Consider the following 24,751-nt stretch of genomic DNA (forward strand, 5'->3'; position numbering starts at 1 on the left):
GTTACTTAGTCTAGGGTTAGTAACCCGTCTGGCAGTTCAGTTATTCCAGGGTCCCGGAGAGGCACTATCTGTAAGATAAATGGGCTAGGAGACAAGAAGGAGGCCATGCTAAGTTTGTCAGAGCCTCCGTTTATTAGAGATGGGGTACAGCTTTATATAGGGTAAGGAGTTGGGGGATGGGCATAGGGGCCTGGGCTCTCGCTGCATGGTTCACGTTGGTCACGTGGTCCGTGCTGGTCACGTAGGCAGGAGGTTATCTTCGGTCAGGTCACTGTAGGCCAAGAAGTCGCGAGTTGCCACACCTAGTTCCCTAGATAGTTTGGAATGTGGGGTGGGTTCCACTAACAGATAGCTCTCCATCAGCCAATTTGGGTGTGGGGTAGGCTCTGTCAATAGAACGATTCCTAACACAATTATGGGTGTGGGGTTCTCTGTAGACTCTCCAGGGTGATGGTTCCTGCAATGATTTTAGGAGGAAATTGGCTCCTAACATACATACATACATATATAAATTTTACATGTATGCATCTGTGTGGGCATATATGCAGGTACCTCCAGAGGCCAGAAGATCTACTCTCTGGAGCTGGAGTTAGAGGCAATTGTCAGCCACTGACTGAGGTGCTGAAAATATAACTCTGGTCCTCTGGAGGATCAGCAAAGGCTTGAGCGCTGAATCATTTCTTTAGCGTGTTCTTGGTGCATTTTTATCTGCTGGCAAAAGTAAAAAAGAAAAGAAAAGAAAAGGGGTCGTATTGGTTCCACGGAGCTAGACGAGGAAGGAGACCCAGGTGGAGTTCTCCGGCTGCATCTGTCACCTTTTGGCAACACTCAGAAATGAGGGGTCAAAGTTAATTGGGCATCTATGTGTCATAGCACACCTTCTGGGAAGTGTTCTCTCTCTTTTTCTTCCTCTGTCTCTTGCACACACACACACTCTCTCTCACACACACACTCACACACAGACACATAAACACATGCACATAAACAAATGAATACTTTTTGCAGGCCAACTCCTTGTTACAGATAATCTCTAGGATGTGAAATAGTAATATTCTTATTATTTAAAATATGTAAGTACTTAATAGTCAAAACCAGTAAGACTTTCATACTGTCATGGCACAGATTAATAGATTAAATTGTAAGGCTTCCACAAACAGCATCTGTCTTCTAGCTCACCACTAATTCTCCCCTTCAGAGCCAATAATTTTCAATTCATCTAACTCTTTTCTCTATGTAATATTTTTTTTTCAATTTTTAAAGTTAAGAATTTTAGGTCAGGATATAAAGTAAAGGATTTTGTAATATTGTTTTCTTTTTTCTTTCTTTCTTGTTTGTTCTGGTTTTTGGTCTTTGAAGACAGGGTTTCTCTGTAGTTTTGTAGTCTGTCCTGGAACTTGCTCTGTAGACCAGGCTGACCTCAAACTCCCTGAGCTCGTCCTGCCTCTGCCTCCTGAGTGCTGGGATTAAAGGCGTGCGCCACCACTGTGCAGCATCATAGTGTCATTTTCATAATGTGTATTATACTTTGCTTTCCTTCATTTCTCTCCCCTACTACCTTCATCTCTACACATGTACATTAATCGGTTTTAATTTGTGTGGTTAAACTGATGCTTGTGTGTATCTGGAGGCCAGAGGTCAATGCTGGGGATGGACCTCCTTATCAGTCTTAACATTACTTTTGGAGCCAGAGTCCCTTGCTGATCCCCCATAGGCTCACAAGCTTAAACATTTGGTCCCAGATGGTTGCACTGCTGGGGGTGGGGTCTAGGAGGGAGCCTTGCTGGGCGGGATGATTACCTTGACTGTTCATAGCCAAGCCTGGTTCCTGACAACTCCTTTCATGATCCTTCATGGTTTGAGCATCCCAGCCCTGTGCTTTGCTTCCATGAACTCTTTAGGAACTCTCCCACCTTATGGATTGTGGTGGTTTGAATAATAATGTCCCCCATAGGTTCATATATTTAAATGTTTAAGGATTTAAATATATGTTTCACTATTTGAAAGGATTAGGAGGTGTGGCCTTGTCAGAGGAAGTGTGTCACTGGAGGTGGGCTTTGAGGTTCAAAAAGCCCAATCCAGGCCCAGTGGTTTCTCTTCCTGCTGCCTGCAGATCTGGAGGTAGGACCCAGCTTTTTTTCTAGTACCATGTCATGCTTCCCATCAGGATGATAATGGGCTAAACCTCTGACCCTGTAAGCAAGCCCGATTAAATGCTTTCTTTGATAAGAGTTGCCATGGTCATGGTATCTCTTCACAGCAATAGAACACCAACTAAGACAAGGGCCCTCTCGAACTGTGAGCTAACCGGAGCCCTTTCTTGTTTAAGTTGCTTGCGTCAGGCATTGAGAAGAGTAACGAACGTTGTCCTGCTCACCTGACACCTGAGATCTATGCAGGAGCCACAGAAGGCAGCTCACCTCAGTTCTTTTCACGGAGTAGGGGTTGGAGCACAGTGGTCTGCACTAGGCATCTTCACCATGCCACCCCAGGCTTTCCCTGCTCACACCACAGCCTCAGCCATCCAAGGGCACCTATCTCCGAAAACCCTGGAGCTGCCAGAAGTTCCTATTGCAAACAAAGCTGAAAGGAATTTTTCAGCTGGTTCCTGCTAAATAATCCTGGCAGAGGAATATCCCAGGGAGCACTTGAAATCAGCAGAAAATATACTTAATACATGCTTCAGATAGAAGTCAAAGTCACCTCACTCTTGTGGATGTCATGAAAGCAAAAATAATTGTAGATGCAGGAGAAATTTCTCCTTTGAAATATGGTTCCAGCAGGCCTGGTGGTGCATGTCCTTACTCCCAGCACTTGGGAGGCAGAGTCAGGCAGAGGTCTGAGAGTTCAAGGCCAGCCTGGTCTACGAAGTGAGTTCCAGGACAGCCATGGCTGTTACATAGGGAAATCCTGTCTTGAAAAACCATGCACAGACACACACACACACACACACACACACACACACACACACACACAATACTGTTCTAGAGGCAGCCTCTAAATCTCTCAAGGTATAGCAAGCGGCATTGCCCCTCACTGAGGACAGGTAAGAAGAATGTGGTGGTGACTTCAGAGATGTCTGAAAGCCCACTGTCAGCTGCTGCTTATGATGATTTCTCTGGCCACAAAAGGCCGCTGGAACACCTTGCTCGGGTAAGCCTGGTGCTTTCAGTTTAAACCCAGCCACCCTCTTGGGCTGGAGCAGAAGCAGTCACATTGCTTGTGTATATCCGGCCAGCTTTTCCTTTCTGTTTGCATTTGACGGTTTGGTGCCCTGATATCATTGGTCAGTTTGTCCCAGTATTGGAGAAGAGGGTCTTTAAGAGTTTCCCATTGTTTTCAAGTGTTTCATTATGGCAATGCAATGCAGAATAAGGCATCAGCTGAGTAGCAAAGACCCTTTGCAATGGTGGCCTTGTAGACTAAGAGAGTTTCCGGTTCTAATCCAGGAACCGTTTCTGGAGACAGCTGGGAAGGGGCCTGCAGAAGGCCTTCCTTCACTGCAGAACCGTTTCTGAAGAGACATCTGGGTAAGTTACACTTCAGGGGTAGACTGACTGTCTAGTATTTATGGGGTTCTGGGTTTAATGCTCAAACATAACCAATAATGGTGCTTAAAAACTTAATTAAAATTTTTTATTCTTCCCCCATATGCCATATCCTAACCACAGCTTCTCCTCCCTCCACTCCTCCCAGCCCCCTTCAGCTTCCCTCTCCCCCAGATCCACTCCTGTTCCACCTCCTCTCAGGAAAAAAAAAAAGAATAAGAAGCAGGCCTCCAAGGGATATCAACCAAACATGGCATTAAAAGTTACAATAAAGCTGGGCAGTGGTGGTGCATGCTTTTAATCCCAGTACTCAGGAGGCAGAGGCAGGCGAATCTCTGTGCGTTTGAGGCTAGCCTGGTCTACAAGAGCTAGTTCCAAGACAGGTTCCAAAGCTACAGAGAAACCTATTTTGAAAAAAAAAAAAGTTACAATAAGACTACTCAGAAACCCTTAGATCAAGACTGGACTAGGCAACCCAGTAGGAGGAAAAAGCGTCAGAGACACCCCAGCTCCCACTGTTAGAGAAGTCCTGCGAGAACACCAAGCTACACAACCATAAGGTCTCTGCAGAGGACCTATCTCAGACCCATGCAGGCTCCGTGATTGCTGCTTCAGTCTCTGTGAGCCCCTAGAAGTCTTGCTTGCTTGATTCAGTGGGCAGTTTCTCATGGGATCCTTGACCCCCTATGGCTCCTACAATCTTCCCCCCTCTTCTGAGGGGCTCCTCTGACTCTGCCCATTGTTTGGCCATGGGTCTCTGCATCTGCTCCCATCAGCTGTTGGAAGACACTGCTCTGATGACAATTGGGATAGGCACTTGTTCTTCTTAAAAAATAATAAAAGGGGGGCAGGTGTGTTCTTCTTGAACACGGGGCACAGGACAGACACGCACGGCGGAACAAACACAGACACGACACGGCGGCTCCCACGTGGGTCCACTTTAATGGGGGAGGGAAACACAAAAGGACGAAGGATGTGGGACACACGAGGAAAAGGCAGGACGAGAGAGGGGCCTCGTGTGGCCCTGCCTTTTAACGGGGGGCCCAAGGCAATCTGGGAAGAATATCCCACACCTGCGCGCAGGTGTGCGCACAGGCAACCATAGTCCAGGGGGAGTCTGGGAGTTGTAGTTTTCCAAAAGAACAACAGCACTGATCTATGAGTATATCAGAATATCATTGGGAACCATTTCATTGACTTTTTAGAAATTGTTTGTTTGTTTGTTTATGCCAGTTGTGTTTGGTTCAACCCTGGGTCTCTGGGCTGTCTAGTCTCTGGTTCCAGCCATCCAGTTAGTGTCAAGGGGTGGGCTCCTTTTTGCAGTGTGAGCCTTGAGTTAGATCAGTTGCTGGTTGGTAAAAAATTAAACTTCAAAAGGGAAATCAATTAAAAAATAAAATACCATTTCACACAGACAGCACCAAGTATGTTCCTATCATGTGTGTCTGAGAGAAAGGCCTTTGAAGACCAGGGCACTGTAGAAAGAATGTTTATAAAACAATACAACTCACTTATTCTTTTGCAAATAATGTGTTTGACTTTTCTTGTTTGTTTGTTTGTTTGTTTTTCGAGACACGGTTTCTCTGTGTAACAGCCCTGGCTGTTCTGGAACTCGCTTTGTAGACCAAGCTGGCCTGGTTGGTGTGTTCTTCCCTGGGGAAGACTATTTCTCCAACTCTTAGCATTCCTTGGTTACCTGTCGTTTTATGTAGGGGTGAAGCCTCCTAGTCTTCCTGCTCACTTTGGCATGTCTAATGTTGTCCTCATTCAGCTCCTGTTTGGGAGGCTTGGTGAGATATTCCTAGGAGACACAGTCTCACAGGAAACTCCCTGATCCGTTGACTCGTAAGCTCCTCTTGCTCTTCTGAAACGTTCCATGGATAGCTCATTCTTTAAGAGTCTCAGTGCTCTTCAGGTGGACCTGAGTTAGGTAGGTGGCTCTCAACCGCTTGTAACTTTAGCTTCAGGGAGTCCGACCTGATCTGGACTCCACAGGTGCTTGCACTCACGGACACACACACACACACACACACACACACACACACACACACACACACACACAAACACGGTGGCAGGGGGATATACACATAATTTAAAATAAAAGCATGCCTTAAAAACAATTATTAAACTAACCTAAAAACTAGCACAAACACACTTATCCCTTGGGCATAAACACACATTTATTAAACTTTGTTTAAAACTTTGTTAAACTTCAGTCAAATTCTTACCATCAGAGAGATTCTTACATGTACCCAGAAGCACATGAAATGTAGGAAATATAAAAGTTCATCCTTCCTAACAAGGGATTTTAACAAGCAATAAATGATGTCACAGCAATCGTCTTGTACTGGGGTCACAGGAGTGAGCCTCTGCTCCCGGCTTGGTGCCCTACCCTTTGACACAAACATAAGAGCTAGCCACTTTTGGTTGCTGGGGTACAAACACCTGCACAACTGCTGTGCAATAATCCTGGTGTACACTGTGAAAATGTGCTGTTCTCGTTATTAATAAAAAGCTGACTGGCCAATAGCTAGGCGGGATTTTCAGGCAGAGAGAATGCGGGGAAGAAGAAGGGTAGAGTCTGAGGACACATAAACCAGACATGGAAGAAGTATCATGGGAAGTTCTCAGATGAGGTAAACAAGCCTAGGGCCAATGCATAGATGAATAGAAAAGGGTTAATTTAAGTTGTAAGAGCCAGTTAAGAGATTGGTCAAGCAGTTGTAATTAGTAATAAGTCTCTGTGTGATTATTTGGGAGCGACTACTGGAAAACAGAGAAACTCAACCTACAAGCAACTAACCAACCAATCCCATCTCAGCAACACTCAGATCAGTCCATCTCTCTCCCCTCCTCCCTCTCTGCCCCTCTCCCACCCTCCTTTCCTCATCGGATGGTTCATTATTATTATTATTATCATTATATCTGGGTATGTGTCTGTGCAACACATGTGTACATGTGTTTACCTGGTGCCTAGAGAGGGCGTCAGATCCCCTGGAAATGGAGTTACCAATGGTTGTGAGCCACCCTGTGAGTGCTGGGAATTGAACTCAGGTCCTCTGGGAAAGCAGCCAGTGCTCTTGACCACTGAGCCATCATCTCTCCAGCTCTCCTTTGCTCATCTTACTCAGAGTAGCCCAGACTGGCTCAAATCCACTATGTAGTCCAGGCTGTCCTGGAACTCAGTGATTCTTCTGCATCAGGCTCCTGACTTCTGGAAGCATCTGCCGTCGTGCCCAGACCAGCTCTCTCTTACCACGGTAAAGAACGCTGAGTGAGCATGTGTTACACTGTTCCCACATCCATGCGTGTTACAGTGTTCCCACATCCATGCGTGTTACAGTGTTCCCACATCCACGCAGCTTCTGCAGCCTGCAGCGGTGAGAGGTAAAGCTGCAGAAGTGCGTGTGCATGCGTAGCGACCAGATTCCGTCTCCACAGAAATAAACCTTCTACTGAAAAGTGATGGTTTCACTTTGAAGCCAATGCCTATGACAAGGTCACTCCAATGCCCCTGATGTAAACACACTGTGTTTTCAAAGCAGCTTTAGACCGTTTGCACCCAAACACCCTGAACCCCTCACAGCTGTTCCCCTTTGTAAGAAGCAAGGTTGCCTGGCCTTCAGACATGTCCTCTGGGGAAACAGTAACAGTAGCTGACTAGTGACCATTCCACAGACTTCTAGCTGTAAGACAAAGGAAACGAAGGACTCAAGATGCTCTCTGCACGCAGGGAACCCCTTGGGGAAAGAAACCAAACAATACTGGTACACATTTCCCTGAGGTCATTGTCTGTTAGTGCCCTGAGGTCCTTTTTGTTGTTCTGTTGGTTTTGCTTTGCTGCTTAAACTTGAGATGCGGATGTCCAGTGGGTGGAACTTCTACAACATGAGAGACCCTTGCGACACCACAATGTGAACACATGTGCCATTGCATGATGGCCAGTTCTTCACGGAAACCTCCAGTTGCCATCTGTAGGACCATGTGGGATTTACAGCTATGCTCTATGTACCTGAAGGGCTTGAGTAGGGAGAAGAAGGGTTTCAGGAGACCCTAAGAAGTTGGGACGCAAGCCTACCCTCTTCCATATATACTGAAGATGACATTTTCACATGCCAAGTTTCAGGTCATTGATATCTACATTTTTAGATCAACATTTGTCTGAACGCACAAAGGAGTGCTTCCTTCAGTGTGCAAACTCTGCTTTGCCAAGCTTGGGCTTCAGTGCCTATTGGGTAATCCATCTGACGGTGGGCGACCAGCCTGGCCTCCCCACTAAACGTGGTATTAAAGATCAAGAAATCATGATCCTAGGTCTGTAATAACTTAAAGGCTCTGCTTTGGCAAAACAATAGATTTCAAAGCTTTGGGGCAGTGGATTTTCAGATTGTCCACGCAGAACAACTGGGGAGGGGCATGTTCTCCTGTGTGAAATACTTTCCTACTCTTGCTGTTGTGTGGTGTGATTTGTGTGTGTGCAGTGTGCATGGTTGAACAGATGGACGCATGGGGATACGTGTGCGTGTGTGTAGTATGTGCATGGAGGTCAGAGGACAATCTCCGCTGTCCCTCCTTCCATGGGTGCTGTCTGCCATGTTTTCTGAGGTGAGATCTCTCACTTGGTTGTCTGGCAGCTCCAGGTGTCCTTCTGGTGTCCTCAGGGCTGGGATTCCAAGCACACACCACCACGCCTGGCTTTTTCTGTGTATTCTGGGTGCTGAGGGCTCAAGTTCTTGGGCTCCAAATCTATACCCAGATTATGCCCAGAGTAAGAGCATCTCAGTGAGAGATGTCAGAGTGAAAATGCAGGATGCGGTGGGGACTGATGGAGAGGCATCTCTGTCGAAGCCTGTCAGCCACTGAGCTGCTCCCAGCTTCCTGCCACAGATTTGGGACCTCTGAATGGGGGCATCTTCTTTCCTAACAATGCCACCACGCTAAATACCTTCTTGTCAGTGGGTTCTTTTAGGAGCTCAAATATGCCCTTTTCTAGTGAATTAATTTTAAGGTCTTCTCTTGTAAGATGTCCATAGCCCACTTGTCTTTCTACAGGATGCTAGAAGTTCCAACCCTGCCCTAAATGCCCACAAGGTAATATTTAAGCCTAGAATTCTTATTAGAAGGTAAAAAAACAACCAAAAAACCCTCTCCATTGCTTTGTAGGGATAAAAAGCAGAACTTGGCAGCTGAAAAATAGGCATATAGGACTGAACTGTTATCGGATGGGCTTACCAGTAGCTACGGTGCAGGAGCCAAAGAAGCAAACATGCAGCAGCAGGGCAGGCATTGTTTCTGGTGCCGTTCTCCTTACCTAAAACCGTGTGACTAAACAGCAGAAACCTGAAATGCGTAGGATGATGCGTAGTTGATTATTGATGCGGGCCAGTTAGATAACAGGAAATTTTCCTATCTCGTGTGGGTCTTGTCTTATAACAGGCTTCATTACTAAGGAATAGCTTCAGAAAAGTCTTCACATAATAGCAAAGTTATTTGCTACACCCACTGGGCAAGTACTTACTTTGCGCCCTCTGAGTGCCCCCCGCTGTGCCAGGCACCAGGGACATCTCAGCAAACAGAGAAGATGCAGCTCCGGTTGACAGAACTGGACAGCACTGAGAAGAGAGGGTGCTTTCTTTCAGAGCTTGTCCCAAGTGACAAGGCCACCCGGGGAAGAAAATAACAAGCACTTCTGTTGTGTAACCCACGTCCAGCAATCCCTCCGATGTGTTCTGGAACAGGGAGGAAGCCATCTTCCAAACAAACGCTTTTCCACTGCAGATACATAAGGAGAAATGACATAGGCTCTCACCCATACGGGACTCCAAGTGTCAGACACGTCCTGCTTCAGAAATGGCTTAATTCTGCCCTGATCAGAACCCAAAAACCAAACATACCCACCCAGACCAAAAAGCACTGATGTGACGTAAAGGATGTTCATCATCTAGTGTTAAAGTTGGCATTGCTCAGTAATAAATGTGTTCAGGGGGAACCCTGTCTCTTCAGCTTTCTCTATGGCAAGTTACACAGTCTCTGAATGTTCATCTGCGGTGAATGTCAGCCGCCACGCTTGGCGAAGACCCCACCCCAAGCCACAGTGGTGCTCAGGTCTGGAGGCTCTCTCAAGTTGGTGTTTTGCTTTTGCTCTGAGCACGTGAGTAACTCTAAACCTTTTAGGAACCTGAAGAACAATCCAGTCTCCCTAAATTCAGAAGGTTCTCAAGTCTTAGACATCTTCGACATTATCCTATAATCATCTGCGATGTATTTTTGTTTTCCAGTGTTAAGGAGCAAACCTGGGGCCTTGCCCATGCGTGGGGAACATCCTCGCAGTGGGCTGCAACCCCAGCCCTCCATCTACTGGATTTTTATTTAGCAGTATAAAATAACAGCAGCTGGCTCCACGACTAGTACCTTTCAGTTGCAATTTGATTCTATAGAAAAGAAAAAACCAAAAACCAAAAAAAAAAAAAAAACCCACAGTGAACTTATTTAATATATTTATTTTCTCGACACTGTTCTCTTGTCTTCCTTTGTGCCTTGAAGGGGGAGAGTCACTTAAAAACCAGAGTTTTGTGTTCTGGAATACCGTATTTCCCTTTGTGCTCATCAAATAGTTTCTTTAGCTCCTCCATATAGGTCTGATGCAGCTGGTCAGTCTGTTCTTGGGTCGGGTGCGGAGTCCTCCGGACAGGGATAGGGCGGCCAACTGAAAAACAGAGCGCGCAATCACCCTCGAGGAACAACCATTGCTCAGCCACAGCTGGCGTCTCCAGTGGGCGTCCGAGGCCTGGGCTGCCAATCCCCACCCCTCCAGTCCCCTGGCTCCAGTCCTTTCCGCAGCTCACTGGCTGCCTGCCTCAGTCACACCATCCCACTCGCCAGCAAATAAAGAGTTTCCCTTCTCAGCAGACACTGGGCTGTCACTCTCCTCCCGGTGGTTTGCCCTCTGAGTCCAACGCGGGCTGCTGTGCGGGCTGCAGCTGAGAGCAGAGTGGGCGTGGCCGTGTGCCACGTCACCCTCATTCTCCCCTGGGCACAGCTGACAATCAGACCACAGTGTTCTTATTATGACTGACTGAAAGGCTCCGGTCGCCCGGCATCCCACTATTTCGGACTCATTTTTTTTTTTAAATCTTTCAAAACAATCGAAAGTGTCACATATCTTTACAGCGAAGCATCTGTGCGAAAGTCATAGAATCACAAAACCGAAAGCAAGCGCAGCTCAATAGGAAAATAGTTGCATAAGCTGAGCGACATTATTGCTGGAATCCTAGGCGCTATCTCTTCTAAATAACAAGTAATGTGGGACGCACAGTATCTAAAACGTCAAAGAAAAGTTGCAAAATAAAGTGTGAGCCTGTCTATGAAAAAAATTATATTTCTAGGTGCATCAGCATTTTAAGTGCACAGGAAAAAAAATCTGCGAAGATCGACATTTCCCTCTGGGGAAGGAGACAGAGATAGATAAAGGTTCATCTAATCTGGGTCATATGAGTGTTCCACAAAGAAAAAAAACATTTACATCACATGTATAATTACAAAAATGCCGACTAGATGTAGACAAATCTGGCGGTTTCTGTACTTTTTTTTTCGGGGGAGGGGGGGATTGGTTTTTTTGAGACAGGGTTTCTCTGTAGCTTTGGTGCCTATCCTGGAACTAGCTCTCTTGTAGATCAGGCTGACCTTGTGATCTCGAACTCACAGGGATTCCCCTGCCTCTGCCTCCCGAGTGCTGGGATTAAAGGCGTGCACCACCACTGCCCGGCATTCTGTACATATTTTAAAAGATGTTTATATAATAAGGAACCTCAGAATTATAGAGTTCGGAAAGACAAGTCTTTGGGGCCCGTATACACTGCGCCATCTGCTGGCCAGATGCTGCTACTGCTCCAAGGCCAGGCGGTCAACTTCAATCCTCGTTGCAAACTGCTTCTTCTAGAGTCATTAGCTTGGGCATGAAGCCTGTGCATGTGGCTGTAAGGGAGGACAATCCGGAGGAGCCCCCTTTGTCTTTCTCCAAGCTACAGACAGGGTGAACCCGTGCCAGTAACAGACAGCGGTTATTTAAGAAAAAACTGAGCAAACGTGAAGGAATAGACCAGGCAGCAAGGGGTAAAGAGCATGAATATGGGCGATGACCCACAGAAGGAGGAGCGACACACCCACACCCGGAATTGCTGAGTCTTCAGATGCGGCATCCGAACACTCATGGACGGTTTTCTTTGATCATTCGGAAGTCAAATTTCTGCACGGTGGACATCAGTCCCTTGACAACACAGCAGAGAGACCCGGAGAAAATAAACCAGGCCAGCTGGCGCATGCTTTAGCTCCAGCACTCCGGTGGCAGAGGCAGGAGGATCAGGGGTTCCAGAGCAGCCTTGGAGTAGCCTGGATTTGTCTTAGCTTTCTGTCTGGCCGAAATTTTCCTTGGCGTGGGATGGGAGAGTAAAACTAGAGGTTCTCATAGCTTCCTCGCAGTTCTGAACTCTGCGGGTGGGGTGTACTAAAAAATCCATACCCAGATTGACCTGCAAATTGTAGTTTCAGAGAAATAGCTCTCGTGTCTAGTGAGAGCAGCTCAGTGAGTCTGAGACGTCGGAGTGAAGGTGCAGGACGTGGAGGGTACTTCTGCGATGTGAGAAGGGCACCATAGGCTTCCCCTTTCTTCCCGAGAGAAGGAGCTAAGGCTCCCTTGTAAATGACGCCCTCCTAAGACCAGGAAGAAAGAAAGTCTTTTAACAGACAGGGGGAGTTAGTCAGGAGAGACCCCCTTCAGACCCTGTGACAAGAGCTCTTTCCCGTCTTTATTCTCTGTGTACATTTGAGCTACTTTCCCCTAGCTGCTGTCTTTGGTAAACCCAGTATATAAATGTGTCCCCGGGTCACTTCTGTGAGTCTTCATCCTTCGTGGGGCTCTGTCATTCCTAGAAGGTCTGAACACTTTTCCGTGATGATCTGACTCATGCCAGTGAAAGCATGGGCCCTGCTGGAAGCCCCAACACCTCAGAGGGGGAGTCTTACTTCCTCTGCATTCATCCTCAGGACCTCATTCTCTCTTTCAATGTCTCCTGTTTTAGAAATAAAAGCATCTGCGGGGGTGGGAGAGATGGCTCAGCGGTTAAGAGCACTGGCTGCTCTTCCAGAGGTCCTGAGTTCAATTCCCAGCAACCACATGGTAGCTCACAACCATCTCTAGTGACATCTGGTGCCCTCTCTGGCCTGCAGGTGTACATGCAGGCAGAACACTATATACATAATAAATAAATAAATCTTTAAAAAACAAACAACAAAACAAAACTGCATTCCCCTCCTTTCCTTCAATTTTAGAAGTTTCTTAGTCTGGGCTTCTCCCACCAGTATAGATGGCATGGAATCTAGTTTTATTAAAATAAAACCTGCTTCCTTATCTTTTTATCTAAAAAACTCAAGGATACCATCAACACTTGCTGTCAGCTACATCCAACCATTGCTGGGTTGCTTTGCATGCATAAGCACACATATGTGCATCAAAACACGCAGGGATTATTATCTTGTCTATGCTTTTTGAGATAAGGTCTCAGTTGGCTTTCAACTCATTATGGAGCAGAGAATGGCCATGAACTTGGATTGTCTTGCTTCAAACTCCCAAGTGCTAGATTTACAGGTGTTCACTACCCTACCTGTTTTATGTTGGCTATCAAATCTAAGCTTGGAGCTTCCTAAACAAGCATTCCACCAACCAAGTTACCTACTCAGTCTCTTATTAGGGCTTTTGTTTGTTTGTTTATTTGGTTCTGAGGCAGGGTTTTATATGTAGCTCTGGCTAGCCTTAAACTTGAAACAGTCTCCCTGCCTCTGCCACCCAAATGCCAGGACTGTAGACATGTACCACAGTGCCAGCCTGCTTTTAATCTCTAACAGCCTCTGAGAGTAGGGGATGATGGTACTAACTCAGCCGTACGAATCATCCCTGACTATTTTGTTTTCTAAGAACGAGAACAATAGCCTACACATCACACCCCCGAGATATACTGTCATGCGACATTTTACACATAATCCACAGTCAAACTCTGCCAACGGCTTCATGAGCCCTGTTTGCATTTGGTTTCCCAACTCATGACAGCTGTGTATCTCTGGATGTCTCCTCCTCTCTATTCTTCCAGAAATTGAGATTTTTTTTTTTTAATGAACCATTTGTCTACTTGCTCACACTTTTGATGCTGGTTAACATGTTGGCAGGAATTCCTGCTCAGGGAAAGCTCAATGCATTTGAAACTCTCAGCAAACTGGTGAGGAAGACTCTGTCCTGACCATCTGCCTCCCTCTCCCTCCCTTGCTCATTTCTTTCTTCTTCCTTCCTTCCCTCTCTCTTTCTTATCTGTCCTTGCGGTACTGGGAACTGACTCTATCTTTCACATGCTAGACAGGTCCTTTACCACTAAACTATACAGAATCTAACCATGTGGCTTGTGCCCAGGCTGCCTTTGAACTCACTCTGCAGCCTAGGTCAGCTTTGAACTTCTGATCTTTCTGCCACAGCTACCTACGGATTGGGACTGCAGGCCTATGTTTGGTCCGGTTCCCACTTTGACTCCCCCTCTGTGGTCCTAAGATTGTGACAGCTGGACCTTTATGAAATATTCTTATTATTATCTTCATTTAAAGGTTTCAAAAAAAATAACAGGCTTCTGGAGATGCCGTGGACTCAGAACCATTCAGAGTAGGTATGGAATGAGCCAACGGAATGTCCCCGTATTCTGAGTCCCCAAAAGAAGCGCAGTATGGAGCAGGAATGAAAACGTCTTGACAGGCAGCTCACATTCTGCAGCTCCAGTTTCCTCTGACTTTGTCAGGGAAGGAACAATTTAACTGCACCACATACCAAAGCCACGCTACTTAAAACAAGTTAATGCAAGGAGACCGTAACTGCAACCAGCAGCCGCATGCCCCCTTTTCAGTATCTACAATTGCATGTGGGCATATGCACTACCTCTAATTAAACTTATCCCCCAGATCATAACTTGTAATTTCCATTATATCTCACCCTCAAATCAACAGCATAACACTACGGAACAAAAATGATTAGCTGATATGATACCAAAGAAATGAGCCAGTTGGTCATGAAAGTACAGTCATTGCACGCTGCAATTTATCTCAGTGTTCCCTGGAGTAACCAACAGGCTGCTGCATCCCATCTGAGTTAAATATGGCAGCTAAAAATAGCGTCACGTGACTGCATTTGAATTGCAAAGCTCATATAAATTGACAGCAGAAAATGTCATGTGTGTACTCCTAGCAGAAGGGATTCCTGTGGGTGCAGGAGGATTAGAAGTTTAGGACGACGTGGCTATATAGTGAGTTTCAGGCTAGCCTGGGCTACATGGGACTCCGTTATGAGAAAGAAAGGGGAGGAGGGGGGAAGAGGAGAAGAAGGAATGGAAGAAATGCTCTTCTAGTGAAACTAATCTAAAAAAAGAGAGAAGTCACCATATTCATATTTCAGTTATTGGCTCTTGTGGTAAAAGTGTTATTTCCATTTCATATAAAATGCAAAACTATGGTTAAATTCATCATGATTCAGCACCTCCTCATTTTCATCCTCCCCGCCTCTTCCAAGCCTCAGGGGGAAAGTATTTTACTCCCGCCACTTATAGACTTGTTTACTTTTTGAGACTGCTTTGAGTGTTGCTCAGGCTGGCCCTGACCCTGGGTCCCTCCTGCCTCAGTATCCCAGCAGGTGACACGGCACGTACATCGCCAGGCTGGGCTCTGACCTTTTCCTTTTTCATTTCTGCTCCCTGTCTCTAGTCCTTCAAACACTCACCTTTTATAAATAAAAACATTCGCTACCAGAACATCTATAAACATAATTAGTGACACAAAGCGTGCTCTAGTGAGAACCTGACGCTGGCGTGTGTGTGGCTTTGAGCCTCTGAGGTGGCTTGTCTATCAGTCACCCCTGTGCTCTAGGCAGGTACAGAGAAACAGGCGCACTAAGGAGCACTAGAAACTTCATGTCTAAACTTGGACTCCAGCTCAGCAGTGGAGTTATACAAGGTAACCAACTCCCTCACAAATGTCAAGCAGAGGAAGTTCCTTAGATGTGCACACTAAGGTTAAAGTTCAGTTGGGGTCTAAGAGAGCTTCTCAACCCATGGTCATGACCCCTTTGGGGGTCGAACAACCCTTTCACAGGGGTCACCTAAGACCATCAGACAACACAGATATTTGCTTTATGATTCACAATAGTAGCAAAATGACAGTTATGAAGTAGCAACCGAAATAATCCTATGGTTGGGGGAGGGGTCACAACATGAAGAACGGTATTAAAGTGAAAAGTTGAGAATGAAAGATCTAAGACATTAGCAAGTCCAAACCCAAGGCAACTTCTTTGGAATTATTAGCACCTAGACAGTAACAGCAAACACTATATGAGGTAAGACCATTTTGTTTATTTCGTGTACATACCAACAGTGTAGATCGGTTTCCGATAGGGCACTAGGCCAAAGTTGTACTGGAATATTCCCCTGGCGTAACACAGTGGCAAGGCAAACCCGGTTGATTTCTTCAGTGTCTCTTGTGCAAATCTAAGCCATGAGCCTTCAGGGTTGTTAATTTGTTTAAAAAGTTCATTTTCACCAAAAGAAAACACTGGGACCAAGCTGGCACTGGCGGGACAGAAAGGAAGGACGCAGGTTTTAGGAACAGAGGAAAATGTTGGTTTGCTCATGTATGTAAGTGTGTGCACAGCTGTGCCTGCAGACACACACCCGTGTGCAAGCTTAGAGGTTGAAAGAAAATGCCCCTCCCTCAGAGCTGGGGCCAAGTGTGTTTGCAGGATGCCTGGCTTGCTATATGGGGGGCTGGGGTCAAAACTCCAGCCTTCAGAATTGTATGGTCCAATCGTTGATTCGCTCATTAAATCTCTGCAGCCTCAAGGTTGTGAATTTAAATAATTTACTTTCATCCAGACTTTTCAAGAAAACCTCCCAATTCTAAAGGTGCCAGTGTTAGTGACTCTTCATTGTCAATCAATTTGACTGGATTTGGAACCCCCTAGGAGACATGCCTCTGGGGGTCTGTAAGGTGCTTCGGGAGAGGCTTTGTTTTATTTTATTTATATTTATTTGTTTGTTCATTTATTTATTTTTTTTTTGAGATAAGGTTTCTCTGTGTAGCTTTGGAGTCTGTCCTGGAACTCTCTCTGTAGACCAGGCTGGCCTCGAACTCACAGAGACCTGCCTACCTCTGCCTCTGGAGTTCTGGGATTAACAGCTCTGGAGAGGTTTTAAATGAAGAGGGGAATATGAACCCCTCAAAGGTAACATCCCATGGGCCAGGGTCCTGGGTGGATTAAAGAGGGAGGAAAGAGAACGCCAGCTGAGTCCCACTGTTCATTGCTCTCCGTCTGTAGACTGTGGGTGCAACATGAGCAGTGGCCTCTTGCTCCCCAAATGCCTTCCCCACAAAGACGGACTGTATCCCCTGAGACAGGGAGCCCGAGTAAGCCCTTCCTTTCTCAAATTGCTCTAAATTTATTTTATTTTATTTTATTTTATTTTATGTTCATTGATACGTTGCCTGCATACATGTCTGTATAACGGTGTCAGGAGCCATGGAAGTGGAGATACAGACAGGCATGAGCTGCCATGTGGGTGCAGGGAATTGAACCCAGGTCCTCTGAAAGAACAGCCAGTGCTCTTGCTCTTAACTGCTGAGGCATCTCTCCAGCCCCAAACTGCTTTAGTGGGGCATTTTTCAGCAATGGGGAAAGTAACTACTACAGCATCCCATGCTTCCCATGCTGTAGCCACGTTTGAAATGCTGAAGCTGCATGAACTTCAAAACACTTCAAGCTGTGCTTGAAATCCTTAAGAAGGGCTTCAGCAAGCTAGTCATGGCCAGAATTCTGTAGGAAGTCAAGCTTGGGGGAAGCCATTCTTTCCATTGGCTTCTGTTCATCTTGTTACAAATTTACACTGAGTATGTAAGATTTCCTGCCTACTGTTTTGTTTTGGTTTTTTAATTACCAAATGCTGGGACATTCCAGCTACCTTGTTAGAAAGCTCATCCTCCATTCCGAAGACCCCATCCCCCCTACACCTGTCTTCATTGGAACATTGACTTGGAGAATGTTCTTTTAGGATTAGAAAAGTTATCATTCTTTGTGCTAATTTAATGGCTCATCCTTTGAAAACAGACTTACCCTAAACAAAATAGCCATTTAGCTAGGCCAGGCAGGGTGGCTCGCACCTGTAATCCCAGGACTTGGCAGGCTTAATAGTAGGATCACCACACCAGCCTGGGCTACATGGTGAGTTCCAGGCCAGCCTAAGCTACATAATAAGACCCCGTCTCCAACAAAACTGAAAAAAAGCCACTTACCCATGGATCAAGGCAAGCTTAACAAATCCTTTGCGATCATGCATACATAGGGTATACTTTCCTGGGTGGGCATCCAGCGATTCCCTCGCGCCCCCAAGGACAATGATGGAAATGTTCCCACCTCCATCTTTGCTCACCACGTGGGATATACTCTTCTTAGAAACGGGAACCAACCCTTAGTGAAGCAAAGAGAAACCATGACTAGCCAACCCTTCTGAAGGATTAGTTTTTTTAAAAATAATATTCTACTGCAATAGTGATGCTTTATTCTGATTCCCTGCTATTAGAGAACTATAAGGCTCTGAATGAGATCCAGTCTCAAAAGATCCAGTGAATAAATATGCCAATGACAGCACACAGGACGCAGATTTAATGTCAGTATAAACACTTGTTATACAACAGGAATGGCTGCGATCTGTAGCATGAATGAATTCTAATTGGTCTTAATAATAAAAACTCGGTGAACACTGAAGGATCAGAGAAGCAGAGCAGCCAGCCACTGGAGTTCTTACCTCTACCAGTGCTCAGACCAAAGGGGCGATCCTGTCCTCAGACTGCTTCCTCAGACTGCGCTGAGCTCTCCTCCCGCCTTCTAATCTTCTCTCCGCCCAGCCATCACTCCTCTCTCCACCCTACGGCTGAGGTCAAAGGCAGGGGATCCTAAGTGTTGGGATCACCTTTGTGTGAGCTCTGTTTTTGTTTTAGACTGGATCAATTTTGTGTAGCCCAGGGTGGCCTTGAGCTAACAGAGATCTGTCTGTCCCCTGAGTCTTGAGTTTAAAGGTGTGTGCCACCACTTCCTGGCCTTTTGTGGCTTAACTCTGCACTCTGATCTTCAGGCAAGCTTTATTTGTTAAAACACAAACAAAATATCACTACAGTGGTCACTGTATTAAGAATAACTCTGAAACTGTGTCTGACGTGGTCACGGAGCAGAGAATGCCTGGCTATCTCTGCCGTGCCTGTTCTCAACCGCACAAATTTACTGGTAATTAAATCAGTAAAAAGAAAAAATTAAATAAATTTCTGTGACTTTTTTGGAAATTTAAATTTTATCTTTAATTTTGTTCCTTTTATAAAACTCTAACCCAATGTCAACCACAGGAATTTTCTTTGGTAGTTTGGGGTGTTAATGCGCCCTCTAGTGGTCATATGGTAGATCACGCTGTAGTTTAAGGGGTAGGGCGCCCTCCAATGGGCCTTGCAGCACTCATTGCACTGAGTTCTACTTTTTTTGTTTGTTTGTTTGTTTGTTTTTTGTTTTTCCAGACAGTGTCTCTATAGCTTTGGAGCCTGTCCTGGAACTAGCTCTTCTACTTTTGAGGCCACAAACTGTCACAGTTCTTGCAAAGCCAGCAAGGATCCTAGTGCTCTGTATTGTGGTGATTTCCGAACAGATAAATAATGACAGAAGTGACTGTAAAGGAAGCCATAACAATCTGGACGGCCATAGAAACTCTTTCCCTAACTCTATCACTAATTGATATTGAAGATATAATTTTTCCAAAAAGGCTGCTCATTTTTTTTTTTTTTATACTCAGGAGCTACAAAGGTAATTACAACCAACCACCGTCCACAATTTTGACTAGTGTAAAACATTCTGTAAGTCACTAAAGTGCACTGTCAAAAAGCCAATCGAGTTAGAAAAGCAAATAGAGTCTCTTGAGTTGAAATGAAGGCTGCCAACACAAGCTGAGGTCACTTTATATGTTTATATAGCATCTCCGGAGCATTTCGTCAGAATTGTGATCAAAGAGGATTCCATTGACTCACGGGTGCAGCGGCACACACCTACAGTCTCAGAATCTGAGACGTAAAAGTGGTACTGTCCGGAATTCAGGGCCAGAAGGCCAGCCTGGGTGACAGAGTGAGAGCGTCTGTCTCAAACAAAAGAGCAAACCACAACCAGCACAAATCAAACCTAGCAGAGTAGCAGTGGGTTCTCTTTGTTTGTTTGTTTATTTGAGACAGGGTTTCTCTGTGTAGCCCTGGCTGTCCTGGAACCACTCTGTAGACCAGGCTGTTGACAGGTGACTTTTATTTCTCCCTTCCATCCCGTTCTCTTCTCCTCCTTTTCCCTCCCCTTCTCTCCCCTTCTTTCTTTCTTTACAGATCTGGGGGTACAACCAGTCCTTGTTCATGCTAGATAACACCCACAGACCTAAAACTGTACCGCTGACCACACCCACAGCCCTGACACTGTACCGTTGACCACACCCACAGCCCCAGGAGGGGCACACAACCTAGGATGACAGAGCCAACACACTGAGTAGTTTATGTCATGGTGATGCACAAGACACAAAGGTTCTAATATAGAATATATAATATAATAATAAAAGTGCGCAAAGTGACTCTCCAAAGTATAATTTATCCTTTATTTGACCCATGACTGTTTTCCACATTTGAGTATACCAAATGCATTTACCACTATATCCTCCCACTTATTAGTGTTTATTGACAATGTCTATGTTGCTATCACGAAGCTAAATATCTGGGTTGGACAGAAGAGCAGATGGAAGGATTGGGTGTCAGGAAAATCCACAGAGCGTAGGTTTGTAAGATCAGGTGGGTGTCACTGAAGCTGAGGAGAGGCTTACCCAAGCTCATCAGATATTCTCGGCAGATTGGGAGCTTGAACAAGCATACAAGTGAATGGAGATAAGGTGTAAAATCGGGAAACTGCTTCTTGAAGTCGGAGTAATTTAGGCAAAAATTTCCGAAGGCTCCAGTTGCGAATATTCCATGAGGGTGAAACCCAAATATATAATTTTGTCGTGGATTCAAATCCTGGGTTTTGATGAGCTACATATAGCACATTCATATTGAGATAAGGAAATGAAACGACCCCCGTTAGTGAGAAGTGGAAGAGTTTCCCCTCTGTTCCCATTCAGCGGGACCTGACCATCACAGTTCATCTTATTGCCCTGCATTAGAGATATTCGGACATTTTCAAACCATTCACTAAGCCCAGGTCCCATACACATCCCCCTCCCCCACCCCAATCTTTGTCAACTTGACATAAGTCTCATTTATTAAATTGGACCAAAATGCACACTTTCTCTCGGAATGATTCACATCTGTCTGTCAATCACCCACAAAACAAGGATAATTTGATCTCCAGTGCAACAGTATAGGAACACAAGGTCTCCTGAGAGGGGGCTAGCTCACGAGAGCACAGAGAGTAGAGAGACTAGCATTCTTACTGCCAGTGTGGATGGATTCTTCTTAAAAGGACAAGTTGGCTCCCTTCTTACTCTGCCTTCTCTATCTGCCATGAGATCATGGGGAAAGATGATAATGGCTGAATCTTGGAAACTTAATATTGGATCCCACCCATGCCAGACTTCAGAACTAGGAGAAATAAAATTTTTATGTGGATCTGAAGATCTGGTGTTCATTATAAGAGCTCCAAATGGACTGAAGGAATAAAGTAGAGACACACAAGATGAAATCACACTTCCACTGTCCCCCCAACTCAAAAGAATACTTTAGAAGATAGTTCTACTCACATGAAGTGGAAAATAGTCCTTAAAATGCCTCCACACAGTCCAGCTTTTGACCCAGTTAGATCTCCTGCCTCCTTGCTCTGGAGTTTGCCAGTCAAAGTAGAGCCAGATGAGATATGGGATGTAGATGTACCAGTAGTTGTATACGATCAGCATCACCGAGATCCCAGTGCACACCTGAACTGTAAGAGAGGGACAGGCCAGGTGGGATCGTCCACCAGTCATTTCTCCTGTAATTCACAACCACTGGTCACGGAAAGTAGAAGACTGGCTACTGTAGGAAACCTTACTGTCCTACTTGGACTGTACATCATAGTTCATGTACCCATGAAGCGGACATGTGTTGGCCACAGAGCTTCCATTTTCAAGAACTCTGTTGTCAGAAACCAAAATGGTATTGTATTAGCTACTTTTCTATTGCCGTGCCAAAACATCATAACCAAGTCAACTTATAAAAGACATTATTTCATTTGCATCTTATTGAGGTCATGGTTGGGGAGCAAGGACATGGAGACAGGAACAGCTGAGAGCTCCCATCTGCAAGCAGGAGGCAGGGAGGGTACACCGGGACACACCTCCTCCAACAAGGCCACACCTCCTAGTCCTTCCCAAACAGTTCCAGTAAGGACCAAGTATTTAAACAAATGAACCTATGGGGGGCATTCTCATTCAAACTATCACAAGCACAAAGGGGGCACTTCAGGTTACAGTGTCTATGAATTCTTGCTATGCTTATGAGTCATTCCAATCTTTTATGTACTTAGCAATATTGCTTAAATATATGGGGGTGAGGGGGTGGAGAAAACTTGACTTGAATATTGGCGACAAAAAAGATAACTTTACAATAATCCATTATGTTTAAGGTATACCTTTGTTTTTTGAGACAGGGTCTTGCTGTGTATCTCTGGCTGGCATGGAGCTTACTATGTACACAATACTGGCCTCAAACTTACAGAGCTCTGCCTGGCTTTGCCCCCCAAGTGTTAGGATTAAAAGGTGTGCCCCACCACACTTGGCCCAAAGAATACAGTTCTAAATGTTTGACTTGTATATTATATATGGACACACTTCTGATCTGGCGGTGGTGTTGCGTACCTGGGAGAATGAGGCAAGAAGAGTGAATTCTAGGCCAGCCTAGACCACACAGTGAATCCCTGCTTTGAAATGAATGATAAGAGGGAAGAGGGCAGCCTAGACCACACAGTGAACCCCTGCTTTGAAATGAATGATAAGAGGGAAGAGGGCAGCCTAGACCACACAGTGAACCCCTGCTTTGAAATGAATGATAAGAGGGAAGAGGGCAGCCTAGACCACACAGTGAGCCCCTGCTTTGAAATGAATGATAAGAGAGAAGAGGGCAGACTGAATTCTAGGCCAGCCTAGACCACACAGTGAACCCCTGTTTGGAAATGAATGATAAGAGAGAAGAGAGCAGACTAGAAGCTTAAAGCCTAGCAGATGATGAGTGCTCACTACTACAGGTCACTTTAGGGAGTGATGCTTTAGCCCTTTCTTAAACAGTGAGAGTGCCTAGCTAGAGAGCTCTCCTGACCCCAAACTCCTGTCTCCTCCTTTTCAACATTGTTAAAAAGAGCCCTGTATCAATGATATATCAAGGTATCTTGGTGAGGGCCACCGAATCTAACCCTGAGACACCACAGCTTCATCTTCTCTATGACCCAATGTATAGGGATACCCCCAGTGGTTGTCTGGAAGCTACTGGCAGTGCTGGCCAAGAATATTATGTTTTTAACAACATATACATATCTGCGCTAAAAATTCAACTAATAAATCAGACATAATATTAGACTAGCAGAGATCAGTAGCAATAAAACAGAACCATTAAAGCAACATACCAAAATATTAAATATTATTCAACAATTAATAATCAATTTATATATTTCCTTTAATTTTTTTGGAATTTCCTATTTAATATTTTCATACCTTGGCTGGATACTTAAAACCAGAGGGAGTGAAAACTATATAAAAACACAGTCTACATTCTGCTTCTCTGGATTTACCTACTCTCGGTATCCTATAAAAGGAATATCACAATGTATGGAGTCTTTAGACTTTGCCTTCACCTGAGTTTCTGCAGCTGATCACTGATGTAGCACATCTCACCACTTCATCGCTTTCTGTGGCTGATCAGTCAACCAGTTAAGTAATACTATACCTTCGGCGTGATTCAGAGCACTAGCTGCTCTTCCAGGGACCAGAGTTTGATTCCCAGCACCTGCATGGTCACTAATGACCATCTCTCATTCCTGGAGAACATAAGCAACAGATTCGCAGATATACATGGAGTACACAGATACCTCGCATAAGAGTAAGGTCTATTTATTCTTATGTAAGAATATATATTGGCTTTGCACTCACTCTGTAGACTGTGCTGATAGTCACTTGTGATCCTCCTGACTTAGCATCCTGGAATTATGGTGTGTCTGGCTAGGATTGCTGTGGGAGCTCCTTTGGCTCCTTCAGCAAATAGCCTTTAAGATACCAGCCCACTTGGGCATGGTCTCTTTAGCTTTAAAAAGCAGCAGTAGCCCTGCTCTCGCCCCCTTGCTTCCAGCTCCGCTTCCGGCTCCACTTCTGGCTACTAGACACCTTTCCTCTTAGTGCAGAGGGCTGTTGTCTAGGATGGTAATATGTAAGCTTTTTCCCTTTAAATAAATAACCCCTTTATTAATCATAATTCCAAACTGATGTGGGATTGTTTTGTGACTTACACCTTCATAGGATTTTATTTCAATAATAGGATTTTGATTACATAGAAAACCCTTTGTTTTCAGGGATCACATGTCAGTATTTAGAGATGAAATATCATGGTGTTTCTAAGTTAATTGGTTGCTTTCCAGTGGCTTTTAAAACAGCAACGGTGAAGTGTGGCCAGGACAGGAAAGACCACGGGGGTTTGCTGGTCAGCCAGACTAGCTGAATCAGTGAGTTACAGGCCCTGCAAGAAACCTTGTTCCCTGCCAAATAAAATAACATCATAGGAAGGCAGGCAGTGTCTATTTCTGAACTCCACACACATGAAAACACACACACAACACACACACACAAATAAACACACTTTTACCATGTTGTCTAGTAACAATACTTGCTATTTACACACAGGAGTTGAGGACTAAAGACTTTATAGTCAATGAAAGCTTACATATTGATATTTATAGAAATGTTATTCACAATTGTTAAACTTTGAAACAGACAATGTTTTTGTCTTAGAGTTTCTATTGCTGTGACGAGACACCATGACCACGGCAACCCTTATAATAGAAAATATTTAATTGGGCCGGGCGGTGGTGGCGCACGCCTTTAATCCCAGCACTC

At 45.1% G+C, this 24,751-nt stretch overlaps 1 protein-coding gene across 2 annotated transcripts in view; it reads right to left on the reverse strand.

The window, feature by feature from the left end:
• Window positions 1-10,058: 10,058 nt before the first annotated feature.
• Window positions 10,059-24,751, reverse strand: part of Mogat1 (monoacylglycerol O-acyltransferase 1) — a 33,778-nt gene continuing 19,085 nt past the window's right edge. Inside the window, exons 2-6 of one of the 2 annotated variants that reach the window (XM_005361548.2) lie at window positions 21,419-21,597; window positions 20,507-20,711; window positions 17,910-18,084; window positions 15,993-16,192; window positions 10,059-10,251 (exon numbers count right to left, since the gene is read on the reverse strand). In XM_005361548.2, coding sequence (XP_005361605.1) covers window positions 10,097-10,251; window positions 15,993-16,192; window positions 17,910-18,084; window positions 20,507-20,711; window positions 21,419-21,597 — 914 coding nt within the window. In that variant the 3' untranslated portion in view covers window positions 10,059-10,096. The remainder of the gene's footprint in view (window positions 10,252-15,992; window positions 16,193-17,909; window positions 18,085-20,506; window positions 20,712-21,418; window positions 21,598-24,751) is intronic. The other variant, XM_026786498.1, reaches the window with a different exon arrangement.

This window comes from Microtus ochrogaster, linkage group LG4 (genome assembly GCF_000317375.1).
Source record: "Microtus ochrogaster isolate Prairie Vole_2 linkage group LG4, MicOch1.0, whole genome shotgun sequence".
NCBI lineage: Eukaryota > Metazoa > Chordata > Mammalia > Rodentia > Cricetidae > Microtus > Microtus ochrogaster.